Source organism: Oncorhynchus mykiss, chromosome 17 (genome assembly GCF_057628025.1).
Source record: "Oncorhynchus mykiss isolate SJ-2025 chromosome 17, ASM5762802v1, whole genome shotgun sequence".
In the NCBI taxonomy this organism is placed as follows: Eukaryota; Metazoa; Chordata; class Actinopteri; order Salmoniformes; family Salmonidae; genus Oncorhynchus; species Oncorhynchus mykiss.
In genome coordinates this window covers 46555426-46580939 of record NC_143038.1, presented here as the reverse complement: position 1 = coordinate 46580939, position 25514 = coordinate 46555426, and the positions used below count along the sequence as shown (strand labels likewise).

General features: G+C 42.0%; 1 protein-coding gene across 1 annotated transcript; it reads left to right on the top strand.

The window, feature by feature from the left end:
* The first annotated feature begins 625 nt into the window (after positions 1 to 625).
* On the top strand, positions 626 to 25514 carry c1ql4b (complement C1q like 4b). Its single transcript, XM_021569296.3, has 3 exons — positions 626 to 1194; positions 1829 to 3616; positions 22339 to 25514. The coding sequence occupies exons 2-3, from the start codon at positions 3071 to 3073 to the stop codon at positions 22516 to 22518; spliced, it is 726 nt and encodes a 241-aa protein (XP_021424971.1). The 5' UTR covers positions 626 to 1194; positions 1829 to 3070; the 3' UTR covers positions 22519 to 25514.

The following is a 25514-nucleotide window of genomic DNA, read 5'->3' as shown; positions in this document are numbered from 1 at the left end:
AATCAGTACATCTCCTATCCACGCTAGTCTCAATTTTTTTAACTGCCCCCCCCCAAAAAAACATACTTGCCTATATTATACAAATATCCTGCTAATTGTCTGCTCATATCGGTTACAAGCTTTGAAAATGTACAAGGCAGAAAAAACACTTTAACACAGACATAGATGTTGGTTTGAAAATAGACCTTGCTAAATGTAGGCCTCAGTCATTACATCCTGTTGCTATCATAATCAGAATATAATACTTTTGTATACACAGTAGGCTACACACACTATTAGGCCTACACACACATTATTTATTTTTTCTGCATGTAAACTATGTCTAGCCCAGGTTAAGACAAAATCGAAATGTCTCTATTGTGTTGATGACAATAGGCTGTACATTAGTGTGACATATGGTAGCCTAAACAGTCATGTCACTAGAATGTGAGAGTTCTGTTCAAGCCCCCCACCACACACACACACACACACACACACGCACACACACACACACACACACATAGAGGTAAGAAAATACGTTATCAAGGCGCTAATAAGAGCATAGTGGCACCTACATAGCGCAAAGGTCAACAAATAATGGGACCGTGTGCGAATGGGACCGTGCAGAATGGGACCGTGCAGAATCATTGTTCGAGGGGGCGGGGGAGAGGAGCGCAAGACTGTCAGAGAGAAGAGGAAATCTAACAAGTGAGAGAACTGTTGCATTTCGGTAAAGACGTTTACCAGTAGATTTCAAGATTAAATCTACAAAATGTATCGTTAGAATATTTTAGAATATAAAAAGGACGTGAAAAGTTAATTAGTTAAGTCACTGTCTATTAGTTAAGTCACTGTCTATTTGCCTCGGGTGTTGATGGCCGGGTGATCTGTTACGCACTGACTGAAGAAAAAAAAACGATTGGCGCACGACGGCTCATTGTAGCAGGCTAGCCTTTAATCAGAGTGAATAGTTTGTGGTTTACGACAAAATTTTGGGTCAAATTAGAAAAAAACGGAAAGTGGACTTGCTGTTAGTTTTCGAGTTCGTCGGACTACTCTATAGCTTGACATCTCACCAAGGCGAAGGTGAGGATGAGCTGTCCTCACAGATTTCTCGACCACGTTGAAAGTCTGACTGCACTTGGCTGAGAAAATCACCATACCACGTCGTATCGCAGATTATCGACACTTCTATTGAGCAGCGAGGAGGAAAAGGTGAGCAACGATTTATGTATATATTTTTACAAACGTTTTACAGATTTGTTTTAAATTAGCCTCTATATCGCTCATAGATATTTTTATTTTTAGGAACATAATACATGTAAATGGTCACATGAAATATCGAAATGTGTTTGAATGCTTAAATAAAGTTATGTTACTGATAATTCATTGACTATCCTATGTCCAAATAATTTACGAATCCAGTTTATTATGCAAAGCACCTTTTTGGTTTAAAATTATTATTAGGCCTGGCTATTATTATTTATTTGATTATTACTATTATTATTCCAAAGAACAAATAGTCTCACGTTTATCCACAAAGTAAATGTTCAATCTTGCACAAATGTAACCATTTAGGAATATGGTTTTAAATCATGTTACTTTACACTTCTTGCATTTTATTTTATTTTTTACATCAAATGTAGCTCAGTCCCAATAGGATAATTGAAACACTTTACTGCTTTGCAGTAATTGTGTTAGTGAGTTGATTTGTGATAGTGGTTAGGTATTATCTACCCTTCATTGTATCTGATCATAGATAACTATGGCATAACCATAGCCCATAGTGAAAAAATACTGTATTAATTTAGTCAGGTCAATCTCAAAATATATTTCCTTCCCCCAATAGAATGCTCCTGGCACAAGATGTCTGATTCGGAAGCAAACAGTGGAACCTGAGATATTCTCTGCTACGACTCAGCGCGCCACAAAAAAACAGAGGAACAAGTTTTCATGAGGAACAGAACATTTTCTCAACACTGTGTTTTGATAAATACTGACTTAAAAAAAAATATATATATCTGAGAGGGGAATGTGTTAGTCTACCCATGAGGAAAACACACCCAGGATTAAGCGAATGTAAAATACATAGAGAAAGAGAAGCACAAGGAAAGAGGAAGGAAAAAATACCAGAGATTTAAACATTTTTTTTCATTCCCTTCCACTGATCCTTGGACCAGACAAGTGAGTGCCCTTCACTGAATGCCTTGGGTGAGATGGACTCCAGTGGGAATACTGGAGCAGCAGACCCCACCTGACAGCTCTCCAACTGAGAAATATAAGGACATTTCAACAGGAGATTCTGCTGACATTTTGTCTGAAAAATATTTATATTTTTAAAGAACCCTCTAGAACCATCTACAATCTACTATATTCCATCCCAGGGAAAACCCTTGTATTTATCCTTCCAAAGAACTGGATGTGTGACTTAGTCCGTTTCAACCCATGTATGCAACACGGAGAAGGTGTCCACACTCAACTGGCTGGTTTCACCTCTAGTCCTCCAAAGATAATAACATACTACTTTTGAAATCAGTGAGATCTTTACTGAAAATAGGGATGAAAAACGTGAATAAATATTGCTTTGCGGATGAAAAGTCCAATCTTCAAAAATAGATGTGAAGAAAAAGGTGTTGAGAAATCCAAAGATAAACCTAGTCATTTTTGTTATTATTTAATGGAAGGGAAAAACATGTTTCTCCTCCTGACATTTGACTTCAACAACTCCTGAGCTTTGTTGTTCCTTCAGTGTCCTATAGCATCTCCTTCCTTTCTTTACATTGAAATCTCCTGTATTTCCAGTCTCTCCTCATAACCCTCTTACCCTTTCACTCTCCCTCATTTACCCCTTCTTTCCCTTTATTTGACCTAACTACCTCACCACCTACTCGCGGTGTAGAACCTCTCTGCCTCCTCCCCTTTCCCCCTCAGCGCCTCTCTCTCACCATCTTTCCCCTTAGTCCCGGTTATCCCAGAGTTCATTCTGGCCGGCACCACCGTTCCGGCCAAGGGGGAGGAGGACTTCCTTACGCTGGCCGCCACCCGGCTCAGCCGCAGGAAACGTGTCATCGGGGCAGGAGTGGGCGTGGCCATGGTGCTGGTGCTGCTGGTTGCCATCCCCTTATTGGTTCACACCACCAAAGGGGGCGCGTCTGGGGGCGGGAGCACCCATTATGAGATGCTCGGCAGCTGCAAGATGGTGTGCGACTCTTTCACCCCCCCACAGGGAAGCCACGAGCTGACTGCTGTCTCCCCCCAACCCCCAGACTTCACAGGGAGAAGGGGCAAATCTGGGTTTCGTGGGAGCCCTGGACCCCCAGGCCCCCCAGGCCCCAGAGGTCCCCCTGGAGAACCAGGTAAGCCAGGCCCCCCTGGGCCCGCCGGCCCTGGCCCAGGGGGCTACGTCCCCTCCTTCTACAGCCCCAAGATTGCCTTCTATGCAGGCCTCCGTAAACAGCATGAAGGGAGTGAAGTGTTGAGGTTTGACGATGTGGTGACCAATGTGGGGAACTACTATGAACCCAGTACTGGCAAGTTCACCTGCCCCCTGCCTGGCATCTACTTCTTCACCTACCATGTCCTGATGAGGGGCGGAGACGGCACCAGCATGTGGGCCGACCTGAAGAAGAATGGACAGGTGAGTCAGAGAGGAGTGTATTGTTGTGTGTGCGTGTGTATTTGGGGGAATTGGCTGCTCGTACCCGTGTCAGTTTCTCAATAAATGTCACTACAGTTTCCATTCAAAATGGAAGAAAAAAAAGAATTCTAGACAGATGAGCACTCAATTGTTCTTACACTAAAACAGTTCAAAAGTTCTATAATAGTATGAGAACCCCATCTGCCTATGCCTCGTTGAATCACTTCTTCTTCCATTATTCTCTAATGTGTTTCTCCTTGTCATAGGCCTCTCTGAAAAATAGAAAGGGTTATAATGGGTATATTGTTAAAGTTGTATGCATATGTGTCATCAGTCTCTGTCGGTAAAGCATGGTGCTTGTAATGAATGCCAAGAGTCGTGGGTTCGATTCCCGCTGGAGCTACCCATATGTCAAATGTATTCGCTCATGACTGTCAGTCACTTTGGATAAAAGTGTCTATATTATTAAAGGAAAGGTCTGATTATAGGCAATATTTAGAGATTTATCAACTTGTTTTCCTAACTAAATATCCAAATACCTTGAAAAAAAACTATTCTGGTAGGAAATTTAACCAGAGGACCTGCATTTTACACAGGTACACGCAGAGAGTATTGTTGTTCAAACATGAAGGCACGGGTAAGAACAGTGGAACTCTTACATATCCCAATCAACTTGAAAGTATGCTAGGCCTAAACGTCCTAAACCCTCAACAGTAACTATTTAGCTATTGCTATTCCAAATGAGGTGGGCCGAGTATTCTATTATTGGTAAGATGTTTGAAGGATGACTTAAGCAAAGCAATCAAGATTAAACATAAAAATGGGAAAGAAGGAATGTTGAAGTAGAGATTATTATGAGAATAAAATAACTCATTCAGCATTTGAATAAGAACAAGTAAGCCCTCACTTAATAGAAGATAAACAAGTTTTACGCTTTGTCAGGTTCCACCTCCTGATTTGGGCAGCAGGAGAGAAAGAGAGAGAATGCCGTGACAGCTAAGCGATCAAGAGGATAACGATCCTCCACATCTCTGTGGAGTGCCGCCAAAACGCAACAGCTGGCTACTGTCCTCTGAGGATCTCCGGCTTTAACATCAATAAATAAACAAGCACAAAAAAAAAAGCCCCAAAAAAGGCTTGAAAGTTGCCCATCTGGAGATGCATGACAAGCTTGAGGGATTAAACCCTGACTCGATGAGGTTCGATTTTGACATGTGTGGTGTGGAACAGAAGAACGACACAGAGGGCTTTACCAGAGAGGAATAGAATTAGACTCATTGTTCCCAGCCAAGCCAAATCAGCCTGAGTGTTTGGATGAAACACTGGTGTTTGGTTTCTTTACACATCATTTACAGGCTGTATAGTCAGGCAGCGGTGTGTTACTGAGTCGACCGCGACCCTGATAGCTACTTCTTTTTCGTGAAAGACTGGTAGGCATGGACAACTTGAACTATCTGTCATAAAATCTCTGTAAAACTGTCTTCCATGGAAATGCTAGAGTTGAAGATTTCTTACCTTTAGTCTCAAGATTTCTTACACCTTGTCAACTAGTACAAACAACCAGATCTAAGTGTAAGGGATCTGACCTGTCTTCATCAGACAGTTTTCACTGGGTTGAATGTATACAAGTTCTAGAGAATTTGGCAGTACGTCCAACCTGACTGACAACCGCAGACCACATGTGACCACGCCAGCCCAGGACCTCCACTTCTTCACCTGCGGGATTGTCTGAGGGGGTGCTGAGGAGTATTTCTGTCTGTAATAAAGCCCTTTTGTGGGGAAAAACTGATTCTTATTGGCTGGGTCTGACTCCCCAGTGGGTTGACCTGGCTCCCAAGTGGGTGGGCCTATGCCCCTCCCAGGTTCACCCATGGCTGCGCCCTTGCCCAGTTATGTAAAATCCATAGATTAGGGCCTAATTTATTTATTTTAATTGACTGATTTCCTCATATGAATGGTATCTCAGTAAAATCGTTGAAATTGTTGCATGTTGCATTTATATTTGTGTTTAGTATTAATGTTACCTACCCAATTGGTGGTGGAATGGATGAGTTCAGGTCAGGCACATACAGTATTTAAACATTTTATTAGTTACCATTCATTTCACAAGTTTTGCAAATAAAAATGTCTATAATGTTTTCTCCTCGGATCCTGTACCAACTTGGCACTTCTCCCAGCTTCCCCAATGCACCCGTAACACGGGGTATTTATTTGAGCAGGTCTATTAAGAGGTAGACTCCGCACTGCCTCCCCAGTCATCAATTTGACAGTGGGTGTATAAAGTACACAGTAAAGAAGACAGGAAAATGCCAGGCATAATTGGCAGACCTGGTTTGTCGTGTGCCGTCACTGAAATTGTCATTCCTGTCCTGTCCCGCTGTTAAATCATTCATGGCCTTTAGATTAGAACCTCTCCCATCCACCTGTGCGTCCCTTCTCACACACACACCTCACACACACACCACACACACACACAAGTGCCCCCCCCCCCCCTCCCTCTGGTCTCTTCTGGCTTGTCTATTGGCTTGCCCATTAATTATTTTTTCCATCAACTGAATTATTTAACCTAATTCAGTGCCCATCCCCCCCTTCAGAGGCCCACTCCACTTTGTGGTCCCACTTTGCAGTGAATAGACAAGTGCTCTCGTAGGGGAGCTAACCGATGGGGTCAATTAGAAAACACAACCCTGGGAGAACATCGTATAGCCAAAGCTAGAGACCAACGGATGAATATCAAAGTTACAGCAAGGAGTACCAATATCAATGTCAATGTTTGGTAGTTGCATTGTGTAGGCATACTGTTTGGATTCTGTCAGAAATTGAAAATTGTGATGTGTCCATTGTGATGTTCCATTTAAGTTGTTGTACCTGTCTTTCTGAGTTTCCTAGTCAAACTGTAGTTGTATGTAATAATTATGTAATAATAATAATGATAACTTTATTTGTATAGCGCTTTTCAATACACGTAAAAGTGCTTCATATCATAAAATAATAAAAGAAAAGTACTAACAAAGCAACAGACCAGAGGATAGAGAATGAAAAAAGATAGCTAAATAAAATCATACATTAAAAGCATCTCTGACAGACCATTCCAAAGTCTAGGGGCCCTAATGGAAAATGCCTGGTCTTTCGTTTTCAAACTAGACTTTGGAATGATCAAAAGTGCCCTGCCCAGAGGATCTCAGGCTGCGTCCTTGCTCATAGGGAGATAAAATATCTGAGATAGACGATGGGACTAAACCAAGCCAAGCCTTAAACGTTTTAAATCTATTCTAACAGTGACTGGTAGCCAGTGTAGAGAAGCTACAATAGGTATGATATGGATACATTTCCTGGTTCCTGATGCAGAGTTTTAAACTACCTGTAGACGATGGAGTGATTTCTGGCTGAGACGTATACAAAGAGTGATTTAGTAATTTAGGCGTGAGGAAATAAAAGCATATATAACTTTCTCCAGATCAGTGACTCAAATAAAATACTTGACTTTAGCTTTATTTCTTGGATGATAAAAGCAGGACTGGACAACATTCTTTACATGCAGTTCGAGGTTTAGTCAGGGTCAAAGAAGACCGTAGACTTTACTTTTGTGGACAAATGACCAAGGTTATTTACAATCTAGGTTCTAGCAAGGTGGGGGCCAAATAAAACAACCTCAGATTTCTTATCATTGAGCTGGAGAAAATTGTCAGACATCCAACATTTGATGCCAGCAAGACACTTGTGGAGGATAGCCACACTAGCCTGGCCACTGGGTCTGATTGGTAAATAAAGCTGTGTGTCATCTGCAGAGCAGTGAAACTGAATGTTATGATGTCACTAAGGGGAAGCATGTGCAGGGCAAAAAAAGGATGTACGCGTGATTTACATTGACTATAACTCAAAGGGCAGATCTAGGTGTCAACGCCACCCCCAGCTGTGGCGTTGACACAGAGACACGGTTTATCCACGGTAAATCAAAGGGAGGTGGGATTACGACACAACTGGGGGTAGGTAAACGGGAGGCAGGCTGCAGACAAGTGGGGAGACAGAGAGATCAAGGGAGGAGAGAACGATGGATGGATAAACAAAGGAGAGCGGACATACGGGATGAGAGACACACTGCTACAGCGAGGCCAACATGAGAGCCCTGGATCAGATCAACATAAAGAAGACAGATGAGGAGGGATGAGATGAAAAGAGGAGGAGCGATGTCGTGAAAGAGAGGGCCAGTGTAAAGTCAGAAAGGTGGAAGAAATTCAAATGATTAAAGACCTTGACAGTCGTAAATCTCTGAATATCTGATATTGCTAGATGGATGATGAATCCTTCACGTGTGCTCCTTGACATATTTTCCAGTGTGTCCAGTGTACCTATTAGACATCTATGGAAGGAAGTTATATTATGTCTGATCACAGCTCACAACTGACAAGCCTGCATACCCTAGTGAGCTGTCAGATCTCCTCTCTCCATGTTGCTTGAGCCACCAACAGATTTTTGTTAAAGTAAGTGACCTTTCCCATGGATCTATAATTTACAACCAATATAGATTTTGCCCTTTGCGATGATGAGCTGGGAGTGGGATTATCATTAATATTTATAGCCGGTATGGAATGCATGGATTGGTCATTTTGGGAGTGTCTAGGCCTGGCCTGTCCCATGTTGGCCCATATTTCTTCTATAGTTTATGATGAGTCCAGTACAGTGTTTAAAGAGCTGCTGCTAAACCATTTAGACCCAACATGACTGTAGCATTGTGCCGCCTGTGACACTGTGTCCCCATTACAGGACTGTGGCATTTGGTTTGATTTGACCTATTGGAGAAAGAGACCTGGAGACAGACTGAGCACTAATTAAGCCCAACACAACATTGGAACCGCGGCCCGCTTCCCACTTCGCACGGCTCAACCCTTTGCACACCTCACAGAGGACATAGGCTACTGGAGAGCTAGAGGGAGTATTTTTCCATTCAGTTAAACTTTAGGCTATACATATCAGTGTAGTTATACCATTCTGATCCAAAACATAGTCATGTTCACTTCAGAAGGGATCCGGTCCAACATCAACTTAATTAGCTCATTAATTAATGATGCTAGTAGCTAATTTTTGGACAACTGTGTGAAGCGCTAGATCTCATTTAGTGGGCCTGACGTATCCGCTGTCAGGATTAGCGGCTACTAATTACCATCGGTTTCAGTGGAGGTGTTAGTTTAGTACAGCCTTCCAGATACTGTCTGCTACACAGGACTTAATGACTACATTTGTTTTGATGTTCCCTTACTTGTCATCCGGAGCTTGTAGAACATACACGTGGTTTGAAACTGCAACAGCAAAGCTTTGGTATAAGTGTATATTCACAACACTTCCTTGGAAATGACATCGCTGCGTTTTATGTTAGGGCACATTTTCCATGCAATGGTTCTTGTCATTAATTTGACTTATGAAAAAAAGTATGTGTTTTTGCACTTGTCCCCCTTGGGGTTTGAACCAACAATCCTTGCATTGCAAGCACCATGCACTACCAACTGAGCCGCACAGGAGGACACTCATGAGTCCGTACACCACAAATGCATTTTTGCTGTGTGTTTCTTTCTCCTTCCCTCACGCACTCACTCACACACACTTGTACGCTCGCACACACACTCACACACACACACACACACACACACACACACACACACACACACACACACACACACACACACACACACACACACACACACACACACACACACACACACACACACACACACACACACACACACACACACACACACACACACACACACACACACTATATGTCCATGCATTTCTCTAATCATCACTGGCCTTTATACAGTGCAGACTAATAGGCCTCCCTTCTCTTCCTTTTCCGGTCTTTTGTCTTGTCTTTGTTTTCCTTCTCATTTTGCCTCACACTTCAATAGTTCATCCCAAAGGTTGGGTTTTCTCATTGAGGAGTGTTCAAATGTCAGGATGGGTTTGATAAAGACCATTTTCTTGGTACTGGAGGATATAGAGCATTTAGCCCATAGAGATCATGAACGTGTATATGACGTTGGAAGCATAACATTTGCCAGATTAGAGACTGAAGGCTAAAAGTATGGCATTAACCCATGACTCATGGTATTATATAATGAGGGAACTAAAGGTAGCCAATGAAGAATATCTCCCCACCATGACAGCTTGATCCCTTTATGGCAGTGGTGTGTCTTTGGATTGGCTGAACATGTGAAGTAAATGTTTAATCAGTCACGTGATGTTTGCAAGACCCAACCACACTTTTATTTATTTTATTTTATTTCACCTTTATTTAACCAGGTAGGCTAACAAACATACAGTCAATAATACAATAGAAAAGGTCTATATACAGTGTGTGCAAATGAGGTAGGATTAGGGAGGTAAGGCAATAAATAGGCCATAGTGGCGAAATAACTACAATAAAGCAATTAAACACTGGAGTGATAGATGTGCAGAAGATGAGTGTGCAAGTAGAGATACTGGGGTGCAAAGGAGCAAAATAAATAACAGTATGGGGGATGAGGTAGTTGGATGGGCTATTTACAGATGGGCTATGTACACACACATAGATAGCATTGTAATCAGATGATATGTAGGAGAAAACACTGGTTAGCAAGGTCCAAGAAAATGTATGTGCGTGTGCCTGTGTGTGCGCATGCCTATTTGTGTGCATGCATGCTTGTGTCTGCCTTCCTGTGTGCATACTTGTGCATCTACCTGCCAGCATACGTGTTTGTATTGGTAAATATCGCAAGGATCCCAATATTCATCATGTCCAAATTGTCAATAGAGGGTAGCAAATTACCTGTGACTGACTGTCACTTAACTTAATGTCATTGCTCAATCTATCGCTGCTTTATAGTTGATGCTCTGCAGGTAGAGTCATCTGTAGCTGAAACCCCTTTATATCCAATTGAACAGTCTCCACCATTGGTACGTCCCAGCCCAGAGCCAATTAGGGACTTTCTAATCAACGTCTTCACCTTAGGTCCAGAGTGTCATAGCAATATATTAGCATTTAGCATGCCAATTAGGGGTCAGACCCACATGGTTGCTAAAGGGATTCCACAACCACCACCCTAATGGTAACAGAGCACACCTTAACGCTGACCAGAGAGAGAGAGAGAGGGAGACAGACAGACAGACAGACAGACAGAGTGCCATAGCATTGCATAAACTGGATATTTCCATCAGTTCTCCCCCCTCCTCGACCCCTGCCTCTCTGCCCATAGTGGTCCCACAGGTGAGTTTAAGAGACCCCTCTCAATCTTCTCGCTCCGCTCTGAGAGGTCTGTACATCACGGTGAATGAATCCTGTCAGTTTTATTACCAGAGGAGCAGGGCACCACTGAAAAACACCAAAATAACAGAGACTATGCAGACCCCCACCTCCCCAGTCTCATTCTTGCCCCCCTGAAATCGGCTCGCTTGATCAGTTTGTTACCCAATGGGCTCCCTCCCTCCACATACTCCAGCCCCCCTCCAGTTTGGCTCCCCTTACCCGTCTTGTGCTTGGACTGTTAAAGTGGCACGCAGCTGCTCCCTCCTGTGGTCTCGTTCTAAATCTCTCTCACTTACCCTCGTTTTCACCATCCCTCTCCTCTCTTTTCTCTTTACCCCATTCCCTTTTCCCCTGTACTCTCCCAGCTCTCCTTCTCTGCCTTCTGCTCTCCACGGACTCTCTGTCTCCACCTCCCTCTCTCCTCTCTGTGTCTTTAGCTCCTTCCCTTTGTCCATCTCTCTCTATCTCTCTCCCTCTCCTATTTAATGGTGCCCCAATAATGAAAAGTGGAGGCAGTGTTATCCTCCCTGTTGTCCCGCGGGCCCCCGCTCTCCCCAGCAGCAGCTCAAGTCGGCACGGCATTTGGCCAACAGACAGGAATTCACTCCCTTGTCGATATCAATCTCCACTGCAGTTGACAATAATCCCGATTTGCCTTTCTCTCTTTCACACTCCCACTGCTCCCCCTCCTCTCCTCTTAGAGAAAACAAGGTTTCATTTTGATAGTTACTGGGTGAGAGCCCAAACTGAGATTCACTGCTCTGGTTCTCTAATCAGACTGCTCCTGTTCCCTTTGTGTAAATTCTGGTACTGTTACATTTATGGTGGTAGTATTTACAATATGCTCTGTAATTGGTATGCTGTATTTATTTATACAAATAATTATTTTCTCATTGCTGTTTGACCATGCACTTACTTTAGAGTTGAGGGTAACATCATAAATAAGACCCTACATACAAATGCACCTTTGCATGATTCACTATTTCTTCTAAAATAAGTTGAAATTGAAAGACTTTCGTGTTCACAAGAGTATTTGTTTGATTTAGAACTGCGCAGGACCAATAAATAAAATATAAACTGAAATGTATATTTTTTTACTTCAAAGAAATGGCCAGGACTAAATTATTCAAAATTCTAAATTGGTTGGAGGGAATCATTTTAATTTAATGTCTTGTGTATCTCACCTGTGGTAAGTCGCAGGTGCCTACAGGGTAAAAGTAGTCATTTTAACCAGTTTTGAAAGGAAAAAACAGAACATTCCGCTCCATTGCAGTGAAAAGTTTAAATATATTTGACTTCATCAGTACATGTATTCTCATTTTCATACATTGGTTTCACCAACATGGTTTTTAAATGTTACACCATGACGCTTCATTGTTGGGCAGAATTGCTGTTGAGCCACTAGGTTATATTAGGAAGTACAATACAACTATACATCAATCATAAACATTACACATGAAATGTCAGCGACTGAATATATTTTCTGCTCTCTGAGCCTGAAGTAATGTGAAGTAATGTCCCCTATGGCTCTGTGCCAGAAGTCATAAATAACCAGGCCTCCTTATCGCTAGCAAATATAATTAGCTGAATGCCAAAGGGTCATTGTAGGGAGGAGGGGTACACACCAGCACTGTCACAGCCCTTGTTATGACCCTTTGAAGGGATACTTTGGTATGTTGGACTTGGGAGTTAGACCAACTCATGTATACCATTTTGATGTCTCTGCATGCAGTTTGAAGGAGGTTGAAGGTGGCATATTGGTAGCTTTGGGATATTCAAATAGACAGAACGCTCATGCCATTTGACCTTGAATTCAAAACTGGGCAGTGTCATACGTTAAGTAAAAGCTGGCTCGATAAGATGTTTTACTATTTCATATTTCTTATGAAAAAGATTCTCAGAAACCCTTTACATGTTGTTATTTTTTGTTGTTGCCATTATCGGCCAATACTAATATGGCGATATATCGTCTGATACTATTAATGATATCGCCTGATACTTATTAGACTATATATCGTATTATACCAACATGACCAACAATCATGACATCCCTACTGACTAGCTTTGGTTCGTAGTTGTATTGCTACCACAGTTCTACACAAATGTCCCACCTGTGAACCAGGAATGACCAAGTGCTACCAAGAGAGAATGACAGAAGGATGTGGCAAGGCCCATACCAAACTATAATACTAACCTTAACCCTAAACCACAACAACCCAGTGTAGATTAACATAAGCCGCCTAGCTATACATCTATGGAAAAAGGTTCTCCTGGAAAGGTTCTCCTCCTTGCCCGCATCTCAAAACACAACTCAGAGAATGTCAGGGGATTAATGCCACTCAACCATGTAGACAGATGTGGGGATTGACAGCAAGTCAGCCTCTCCGTTCTCAATTTTGTTTTACACAAAACCACATCACAGATCCTCCTCACGGGAGTCATTCATTTCTCTCAGAGAACAGGAAGTCTATAGAAGATGGCAAAAGATCTTTAAAAGATGCAATTCCTTTATGTGTCTCCAGTCTACCTGAGATACATAAAAAAAATAGACTACTAAAGAAAATACTACTAGTCCAGCAGCTTTTATAGACAACAGTGTGTGTAGCCAGGCATGGATTTTTATTCTGACCTCCCGCCACTGTTTCAGGAGACCATCTGACCGCAGTAGCCTATTCTGTGGCCCCATTTATTGTGATTGTATGGAGTTATTGAGGAGTGGGAGCCATTAAGGAGGGAGCTGCCATGGCTGTTCGACTACCAATTACCGAGCCCTGTAGCCTCTGGAGTTTGGGGGGGGGGGGGGGTTGTTGGAGGGGGTCCCGGGAGACCTGGCACAGCAGCGCGCCGTTAATCAATCCAATTTAGACCGGACAGGGACACGCTTAGCCGCTGCTCCCGCCAACACTGCCATGGCAGGGGAAGAATCCGCAAGCGTGACCTGCATCTCATTCTGGGGAAAGGACAAAAAAAGATGGATAGATGGGTCCAGAATGAAGAGATAGTGAGGGGCTGCGGACAGAGGGAGGATGATGGAGGGGGTGTTAGGCGGAGAGGGAGAGACAGAACAATTAATGGAGTGATGTGAGTTGAATTAAAAACAACAAAGGGAACGGATCGATTCATGTGAGTCTTTGGGAAGAAGAAAAAAGGCCCATGCAACAAGCTGTACATGGAAAGAGATATTCTGGCCTTTAAGAATATGGGAAAATTTCCTGAGTAGCCTAATCAGTTAAATTGATGATATGTGCAAAAAAAAAATGTTATTGCCAACCAGGTTGTGGAGAAATGGTTAGTTTCATTTGATATGTCTAACCGATCATAGGGGACAGGGACTAGGTGACAGGTTGAGATGATGGAACATATCCTCAGCCAGGCCTAGGTCCTGGGAGAGAGACAAGGATGGAGTGAGGGTATCAGATTTGCATTAATTAATATAGATGCGCTAGTGTGTTTAATTTTTCCACGATTAAATGGATCCCATGCTTGAGCAGTTGGCTATTTATCTGGTGATGTTACTATTCATTATATGCAGCTTTAGTAATTAGGGCTACAAACAGACAATTAAGAAATGGCACAACTTAAGATGTAGTGCAACTCATTATAGGCCATTTGTGTACACAAAATGTGTATACCATGAGCAGTGTCTTTTCCTATGTTTTACCATGTATAATGAATATAAATGGAATATACTTGTATAATTGTTTGAGGCATACATATAAAAATGCATGACTGGTGAGAGTTTGTAAAATACTTCATTATTAAATAGGAAAGCAAAGATCAGTTAAAACCATGTTCTAATCACATTAAGCTGGTTTCTATATTATGACTATGAGGAACATTGAGATTGATGCTCTGTTGAAGCATGTCTACCCTGACCCCAACTAAACCATCTAGGAGGCGCTCTCTATCATTCTTCCACTGCAATAGGTGCTGGACATCCCGATAAATCGATAGTGTGAGGTTGTGTTCTCAATGAAGGCTCTGGGTCAAAGGTCAATACACAGCTCTTCTATTTAGAGCAATACATTGGACAGGAAGGCCTCTGTACCGATGACATTATACAAAGACCCCAGAGTGAAGGAGGAAAAAACTGAGAGAAAAGAGAATGAGAGAGAGAAAAGAGAATGAGATGAGAAATGTGAGGAAAGAGAGAGAGGGATGGAGAGATAAAAGATGGATAGAGGGAAGATTGGAGGAGGGAAGCTGAGAAGAAGAGAGAGGTAAAAACAAGAAATAGAGACAGAGGGGAAATACCCATATTCCTTGTTTTGGGCCATTAGTAGTGAATATTTATGATTTACAGTATGTGTATGTGTGTTGGGGAGATAGTCTTGGAGGGGTAGTTGTAAATTAACACATAGGGATGAGCCATAATCCGCCCATATTCCCCCGTGTCCTTCTCATCCCAGTAATGAACATTTAGATGACCATGACGACCAAGGCTCAACCTCAGGCCATGATTACATTACAGACATGAGGCTAATGTACCACAGAGAGGAAAATTAGAGTGGTTGCTCAGTGGAAGAGATGGGTCCGGGCCAGTGGGCAAGGTTGTCTGTGGTGGGGTGGTGTATGAGGAAGCAGGGACAACAGGAAGGGTTACACGGGGGCGTGGGAGTGCAAGAGTCTCCATGTTGACATTTTAGTCATTTAGCAGACACTCTTATCCAGAGTGACTTACAGTTTGTGCATTCATCGCTCTAGGTGAGACAACCACATATCACAGTCATAGTAAGTACATTTTTCCTCAATAAGGAAATTATCAGCAAAGTCAGTGCTCGTAGGAGAAGATGAGTGCAAGGAAATGGGTGTGGGATGGGATAAGACTGAGATGTCTTATTCAAGATACTCTTTGAAGATGTAGGGTTTCAGATGGTTTTGGAAGAGGGGCAGGTACTCAGCTGTCCTAGCATCACGAGGAAGCTGGTTCCAAACATAGAATAAGGAATTAGAATACTAGAATGGACATGAACTTTCTTGTAATGGGATAAAGTTCAGCCCTTTTGATAGGTGAGTTGGTCAAACATTGTTTGCCAGTACTGTATTAATGAATTTGAAGTATTTATCTGCACTGTGTATTTGTTAGCTAACTAGCCAGACAGTTTAAGAGGATATTTCAAATTAACCGCCAATATGCCAGCATTCCAATCAAACAATGCAGTGAATCCACAGCCATACACTGACTGAATTCAGTTAATGATAGGACTTAGACAAGTTGTAAATGCAACAAGTACTGACATTTTCCAAGAAAAACAATTTATACATTCTGTTTATATATATATTTTAGAGGCTATTTACACAGAAACGTATATATAAACTGTATTTATAATTATATGACAATATAATAATTATATTACACAATCTCTGATATATCGCATGCCTTACTTTTATTTTATTACATAAGTAAAATGCCCCATTCTGGAACTTTGAAGGTTCATCCCACATAACAAATACCACAGTGCCCCTGCTGTGAAGAACTGAAAACTGCTGTTCACAAATGCTCTCCATCCAACCTCACTGAGCTCGAGCTGTTTTGCAAGGAGGAATGGGAAAAAATGTCAGTCTCTCGATGTGCAAAACTGATAGAGACATACCCCAAGCGACTTACAGCTGTAATCGCAGCAAAAGGTGGCGCTACAAAGTATTAACTTAAGGGGGCTGAATAATTTTGCACGCCCAATTTTTCAGTTTTTGATTTGTTAAAAAAGTTTGAAATATCCAATAAATGTCGTTCCACTTCCTGATTGTGTCCCACTTGTTGTTGATTCTTCACAAAAAAATACAGTTTTATATCTTTATGTTTGAAGCCTGAAATGTGGCAAAAGGTCGCAAAGTTCAAGGGGGCCGAATACTTTCGCAAGGCACTGTAAACTTCTTGTTAATCCAGCCACAGTGTCTGATTTCAAAAAGGCTTTACGGCGAAAGCATACCATGCGATTATGTTAGGTCAGCGCTTAGTCACAAAAAAACCTACAGCCATTTTCCAGCCAAAGAGAGGAGTCACAAAAAGCAGAAATAGAGATAAAATGAATCACTAACCTTTGATGATCTTCATCAGATGGCACTCAGAGGACTTCATGTTACACAATACATGTATGTTTTGTTCGATAAAGTTCATATTTATATCCAAAAATCTCAGTTTACATTGGCGCGTTATGTTCAGTAATGTTTTGCCTCCAAAACATCCGGTGAATTTGCAGAGAGCCACATCAATTTACAGAAATATTCATCATAAACGTTGATGAAAGATACAAGTTTTATACATAGGATTAAAGATAAACTTATCCTTAATGCAACCGCTGTGTCAGATTTTTAAAAAGCTTTACGGCGAAAGCACACCATGCGATAATCTTAGTATAGCGCTCAGCCACCAAAACAAGCCATACAGATACCAGCCAAGTTGTGGAGTCAACAAAAGTCAGAAATAGCTTTATAAACATTCACTTACCTTTGATGATCTTCATCGGAATGCACTCCCAGGAATCCCAGTTCCACAAAAAAATGTTGGTTTTGTTCGATAAAGTCCATCTCTATGTTCAAACACCTCCTTTTTGTTTGCGCATTTAGTTCACTAATCCCAATGCATAAAGAGCGGGCACTAAGTTCAGACGAAAAGTCAAAAAAGTTCCATTAAAGTTCGTAGAAACATGTCAAACGATGTATATAATCAATCTTTAGGATGTTTTTATCATAAATCTTCAATAATATTCCAACCGGCCAATTCCGTTGTCAATTGAAAGGAAAGAGAACGACCGCGATCTCAAGGCCACGTGCGAGACACAACTAATGGCTTTCAGGCTGACCACTTGTTGAAACAGCTGATATTCGCTCCCCTTTCACAATAGAAGCCTGAAACAACTTTCTAAAGACTGTTGACATCTACTGGAAGCCTTAGGAAGTGCAATCTGACCCCATTTACATTGGATATTGGATAGGCAATCACTTGAAAAACTACAAACCTCAGATTTCCCACTTCCTGGTTGGATTTTTCTCAGGTTTTCGCCTGAGGAGGAGCAGGCAGCTCTACTCACAAGGCTGCCAGTACGTCTCCTCAGTCCGGTGAGACCTGTTCCGGCTCCACGTGATGATCCATGGCACGAAGCCTCCAGTGATGATCCATGGCACGAAGCCTCCAGTGATGATCCATGGCACGGAGCCTCCAGTGATGATCCATGGCATGAAGCCTCCAGTGATGATCCATGGCACGAAGCCTCCAGTGATGATCCATGGCACGAAGCCTCCAGTGATGATCCATGGCACGAAGTGTAAATGTGTAAATACCCTCACATTGCCATGATGGCAAGATGCTACCTGGCTGTGCCTGGCACTTCAGTACCTAGTGAGAGGGTGTCCTCCACGGCAGGGGACATAGTGACTGTAAGAGGTCTTCCCTCTCCCCAGACAATGTAGACATCATATTTTTGAAAAATAAGTTATAAGCTCAGGTCTGCTTTGATTCTTTCTTTAAAAAAAACTTTGTATTGATGATGAAGACACAAGCTATTTTTACATTCACTATTGTTCAAAGGAAGGTGTCATGCCTCATATTGCACTTCAATTTAACAATTGCGTATTGAATATTGTATTTAAAAATGTTATTTAAACATTGAAAAGTTCCTTGCTTTAAGTGTTCTTTAAGTAATAAATGGAAAGCAAAGTTTAATTTGTCTCCCTTCTTTTTTTTTTTGCTGATCCGAAAAATGATCCAATCCGTGACTCCAAACCGTTTTGTGATCGGTTGCACCACTAGTATTTTCTTAAAACTGCATTGTTGGTTAAGGGCTTGTAAGTAAGCATTTCACTGTAAGGTCTACACCTGCTGTATTCGGCGCATGTGACAAATAAAATGTGATTTGATTTGATTTGATTTGAGTTTACTATAGAATACTACAGTACTTACTATATAATTATGTAGTAAACTGTAGTATACTGTAGGATACTATATGACACACTGTAGTAAACCTCAATTGTGTGTAGTACTTTGTATAGAATTTTGTAGTATACTATACTAAACACTACAGTATTAGCAACACACAAAAACACAAGTAAATACTACAGAATTGTCCACAAGAACCCAAAAACATTTCAACTATAGTAAATACTACAGTATTTAATTTGCATATACACTGTGCGTTCCCCTCCCGCATATCCCAATTTGTGCCACCCGTAAGTGAGAAACCTAAACCCAAGTATAGACAATATATTTTGTTCCCTACAGGTTACCTACCTACAGGTTATGGAAAATGTCATATTTTAGTATTTCTCCAGTAGGTATCCTCAAGGAGAAAGCCCCCCACTTCATTGTCAAAGATAATAATACACAAACACTTTAGTAAATACTACAGTAGTGTCCCCCAAAAAACACTACAGTAAATACTACAGTATACTACAGTTTGCACAAACTCGACAGTAAATTCTACAGTATACCATACTACAGTCCGCAAAACACTTCAGTAAATACTAGTCTGCAAAAACACTACAGTAATTACTATAGTATGTACTACTCTTTTTTTACTACAGTATTTATACTATAGTAAACTGTAAATACTACAGTAAAGTATGCAAAAACACTACAGTATTCCTACCATAGTATACACAATAGTATTTTTTCATGTGGGATGACATAGCCCCTCTAGTTATTTAATAGGATCTCTATAGTTCCACCATTGGGGTGCCAGGACAGAGAAGAGCTTTGACTGGACTGAGCAGGAGCTGACCTCCTGTTGGTGATGGGACAGCCAAGAGACCAGAAATAGCACAACGGGGTGCTTGGGTTGGGATGTAGGGTTTGAGCATAGCCTGAAGTTGGGGATGGGCAGTTCCCCTTGCTGCTCAGTAGGCAAGCACCATGGTCTGGTAGTGGATGCGAGCTTCAACTGGAAGCCAGTGTAGTGTACGGAGGAGCGGGGTGACATGAGAGAACTTGGGAAGGTTGAACACCAGACGGGCTGCTACATTCTGTATAAGTTGCAGGTGTTTGATGGCACAAGTGGGGAGCCCAGACAACAAAGAGTTGCAATAGTCCAGACGGGAGATGACAAATGTCTGGATTAGGACATTTGCTGCTTCCTATGTGAAGAATGTACTCAACGGATATTGTAGAGCATAAACCTGCAGGAGTGAGTCACTTCTTTGAAGTTTGCAGAGAATGACATGGTGTTGTCCACGGTCATGCCAAGGTTCTTTGTACTCTGGGAGGGTGACACCGTGGAGTTGTCGACAGTGATGGAGAGGTCTTGAGCGGGCAGGACTTCCCCGAGAGGAAGAGCAGCTCTGTCTTGTCGAGGTTGAGCTTGGAGTGGTGGCCTGACATTCAAGCTAAGATATCTGCCAGACACACAGAGATGCATGTCGCCACCTGTGTGTCAGAAGGGAGAATGAGAAACGTAGTTGAGTGTCATCTACATATGAATGATAGGAAAGACCATCAGAGGATATGCCGGACCTGAGTGACTTGGTGCATAGAGAAAAGAAGAAAGGGCCTAGAACCGAGCCCTGGGGGACACCAGCAGAGCACCCTGCCAGGTAGGATGCCATCCAGGAGTGTGCAGAGCCTGAGACGCCCAGCCCTGACAGGGTGGAGAAGAGGATCTGATTGTTCACGGTGTCAAAGGCAGTGGATAGATCTAGGAGGATGAGAAGAGAAGAGAGTGAGTCAGCTTTGGCAGAGCAGAGAGCCTTCGTGACACAGAAGAGAGCAGTCTCAGTTGAGTGACCCGTCTTGAAGCCTGACTGGTTAGGGTCAGGAAGATCATTCTGAGAGAGATAACGAGAGAGTTGGTCAGAGACGCACGCTCAAGTGTTTGGAGAAAAAAAGAAGGGATACCGGTCTGTAGTTTTGACATCAGAGTGGTTGAATGTTGGTTTCTTGAGGAGGAGAGCGACTCTGGCCATCTTGAAGTCAGAGGGGACGGAACCAGTGGTCAGGGATGAGTTGATGAGGAAAGTGAGGAATGGGAAGTCTCCATTGATAGTCTAGAGAAGGGAAGAGAGGATGGGGTTGAGTGGGCAGGTTGCCGGGTGACTGGACATCAATAGTCACAGGATTAAAACTGGAGAATGAGTGGAGAAAGAGGTCAAGGCATATGGTAGTTCTGTGTGAGGAGTGGACTTTTTTTCAAAGTGGTTGACAAAGTCGTCAGAGAGGGAGTAGGGAGGGGGAGGAGGTGGAGGATTAAGGAAGGAGGAGAAGGTGGAAAGGAGTTTCCCAGGGTTGGAAGCAGAGGCTTGAAATTTAGAGTGATAGAAAGTGGCTTTAGCAGTGGATACAGAAGAAAATAAGGTAGAGAGGAGGAAGTGGAAGGATGATAGGTCCGCCAGTGTTTAGTTTTCCTCCATTTTTGTCCAACAGTCACAGCCTTGTTCTGTGGGCATGCAGTGAGTCACTCATTCACAGAGCTGGACGGGAGGGTCAAGCCGACTGGCAGAAAAGGGAACAGTTAGAGTCAAAGGAGGGAGAGTAGGCTCGATGAGGCAAAGTTAGGAGAAAGGAGGGAGAAGGATTTAGCAGGAAGAGATGATAGGATAGATAAGGAGAGAATAGTGGGAGAGAAAGAGAATATTGTGATGGCACATGACCATCTGGGTAGGAGCTGAGTGGGTAAGGTTGGAGGAGAGAAGGAGAGAAAAAGAAACAAAGTAGTGATCAGAGATCTGAAGGGGGGGGTTGCAGTGAGATCAGTAGGCGAACAGCTTCTACTAAAGAGGAGGTCAAGCGTATTGCCTGCCTTGCGAGTGGGAGGGGACTGAGAAAGTGTGATGTCAAAAGAGGCAAGGAGGGGAAAGAAAGAGGTGGAAAGAAATTAGATGAAGTCAGGAGTCAGGAGGTTGAAGTTTCCCAGTACAATGAGTGGTGAGCCATCATCGGAAAATTAGCTTAACTTATAAAGTGTCAAGCTCATTGAAGAACTCTCCAAGGGTACCTGGTGTGCGATAGATGACAACAATGCTAAGCTTGAGTGGACAAGTGACAGTGACAGCATGTAATTCAAGTGAAGAGATGGACAGATGAGAGAGGGGGAAAAGATAAAATCTACATTTAGGAAAAATGAGTAGCCCTGTGCCAACACCACAAGGACCAGATGCTCTAGGACTATGAGAGAACACATAGTGAGATGAGGAGAGAGCAGCTGGAGAAGCAGTGTTCTCTGGGGAAATCCATTTGGGGACTGAAGGGCGACATAGGCTGAGCTATTACATTATATAGTACTGTATATGTATAAACACATCACAGCCAAATGAATTAGGTCTTGTCTTTGGATTAAATACATGCAATTAGATTATGTGCTTTCCATGTCTGTATTATTTATCCACTTGTCTACTTAGTCACTTTCTCCAACCTACCCCACCCCACCCCCCTTCTCTGTCTCTTTCTATCTCTTTGTCCCTCTCTGTCTCGCCATCTCTCTCTCTCTTTCTCTCTTTGTTCCTCTCTCTCTCTCAGGTGAGGGCCAGTGCCATAGCCCAGGATGCTGATCTGAACTATGACTATGCCTCCAACAGTGTCATCCTGCACCTGGACGTGGGGGACGAAGTGTGTGTGCAGCTCGATGGGGGCAAAGTCCACGGAGGAAACACCAACAAATACAGCACCTTCTCTGGCTTCCTCATCTACCCTGACTGATGGCATTCATGCGTTACACATACACACACACAAACATACAGCCACACAAAACAAATAATCTCCCAGGCAAACATATACAGCACCTTCTTCAGGATTCTCATCCAACCTGATTCTCTAAACCTCTCTCTCTCTCTCTCTCTCTCTCTCTCTCTCTCTCTCTCTCTCTCTCTCTCTCTCTCTCTCTCTCTGTTGCTAAACACACACATTATTTAAAGAAACAGATGCAGTGGGAAAAGGAAAATGTATATTTGCTCTGTGTTTTTTATGTCTATAAAAGTTTGGATAGTGGCCAAAACATAACATTCCAAACCAAGTGCAGTTAGAAGGCATCTAATGTGCAAGTGTGTATATAGAAATGTTAATTTAATATAAACATCCATTCGTTTGTCGTGCTGCAGCACCCTTACTTCCCACGGCTATGGGTCCGCGGAGGTACTGCAGGGGGTCCGTTCGCCTGCAGGTCTAAAGAAAGTATATATTTTACATTTCTTTTTTAAATTTTTATTAATATTACTGTGTTGTGTAATTCTCATGATATCCCTGAATCACAGATATTTAAATTCAACTAGCATGTAAGTATGTGGTGATAAACAAGAATTATGTCAAGACAAAAAAATATATAATCTTGATATTGTGTATATTCTTAAAGTTACATACACTCCCCTCCAAATGTATGTGGACAGTGAAGGATTTTTTGTTAAATCCAGCATTTTAGATTTGAGATAGAATGTTGAGATAGAATGTTGAGATAGAATGTTGAGATAGAATGTTGTTTCATGCAAGGCGACAGTGCAGAACGCCACCTTTTATTTTAGGCTTATTTTCATACATATCCGTTTTACCGTTTAGAAATCAAAGCACTTTATGTATCAAAGCACTTTATTTATCCATTTGAATAAGTCATAAGTATTTGTACAAATTCACTTACTCTGTATTAAAGTAGTCAAACGCTATAAGTATTTGGTCCCATAATCCTTGCACACAATGACTACATCAAGCTTGTGACTCTAAAAACTTGTTGTATGCATTTGCGTTTGTGTGTGTGTGTGTGTTTTGGAGAGAGAAAATTGCCCAATAGGGACTAGATACAAAAAGTGTTCTCCTTTCTTAACGGTAAAAGAGATAGCCTATGCATGAAAATGCCCCCAAATAAAAGATGACATTCTGTACTGTTGCCTCATATGAATCATGTGTACTCAAATCCAAAATGCTGGAGTATAGAGCCAAAAAAACAGCTTCACTGTCCAAATACATACGTATGGAGTGGAGTGTGTATATTCACTTCTGATGTACACACATCTGTGTATATGATCAGGTATGTGGAAGCATACATGACTCGCATGCATTACATGCACACACACACACACACACACAGAAATGCACACACACACACAGTGATTAATTGACTTCCCCTATCTAGTGTTGCATTGACAGGAGCTGACCATTTCGACCACCAGTGTGGAATTGAGTAAAATGGTCTCAGAATGCAGACTGTAAATCGAACACTTCGAGCTTGGCTGCGGGGCCTCCCGCCTCCCTTCTTCGCTCCGAGATGGATTTCCAATACGGCTGAAGACACAAAACGAGAAAAGTCATGAATATATTGATCGGAGCTGATAATACACGCAACATCACGAACATCATCCAGTATGGTGTGTGTGTGTGTGTGTGTGTAAAGATAAGTATCATGTTGTTGTTAGTTTTACCCACATGGCCCCTGGCTACAGCTATGGGGGGGTCCCCAACACACAGGATATAAATGATGAGGCTTATGGCAGACAGATACACTATTATTCCAGACCTTATGGTGGATGATAGAACATCATCATGTTCCACTAATGATCCCAGACATCCTGTGTAAAAACCCTCAACTGTTGGCAGGACTACTATAGGATTACTATTCCTATATTCACTTTACATTCAATTGATAACTTAGCAATTTAAAATGGGTGTCAAATGCATACACAGAGATGGAGCTTTAGATCATACTGGTTATTTGTATATAGATGAGTCTTCTTTTCTTCAAAGGTAAAGCAGACGGTTTGTTTACAGGGTGGATATGGACATTGAGGATTCATCTTGTACAGAACAAGTAGTGTCTTCAATGGAAATCTTTGTGTGTTTTATTGAATGTACCATACATTACTAATTGTAAATTCAATCCAAATATGCAGGTTCAGGTTGATGCTGTCGGTCAAAGATGTTATGCAAACACTTGACACAGTGGCAACGAGAATCTATAATGTTTCACTTGTGTTATCGATCAAAATGGATTTCATGGCGATTTCCGTGTGGCGACATTATTATCTTGTCATACCATAACAAAATACAACCATCTTTACATCGATGTAAATGCCCTGCCTAGACAATACCATGAAAAACACGCATCTGTTGTTATAGCATCATACATGTATCTAATGTAAGTAGTTGTATATGTTACAGGACTTCAGAGGACGGCTCTATTGTAACAAGTAGTTGTATTAGGAAAACCACAGAATAAACCATTGCTGCTGCAGGGATGATACTGCTACTCCATGTGTGTGCATTAATGTTACAACACTGTATACCGGTGTGTGTCGAGTCTCAGGTCCAACTACAGGACAGAGCTTTGGGCTTGATCTAGAGACAGAACACTGGTTATTATCAAACTGCATCAGTCAGATGAAAACATTATTCCTGTATTATACCTTTAATGGACAGTATTGCAACAACCATCTACCATCTCATTTACACCAAAGTAATGTACAGATTAGTTTGTGTGTGAGTGTACATGATCTCTCTCTGTGTCATGCTGCATTCTGCTGTGTTCCCTGGCACTAAACAATGTTAAATAACTTACTGTTGAAAAAGAAACCTGATTCTTGTTTTTGAACAGTATGAATTGATTGTTGTCACTGTACCTTGCAAGCTGAGCTGTGTGTGTATATTTTATGTATAATACTAAAAACTCAGCCCTAAGACTATATATAAGACCTCCAATAAACCAATGTGAAGAC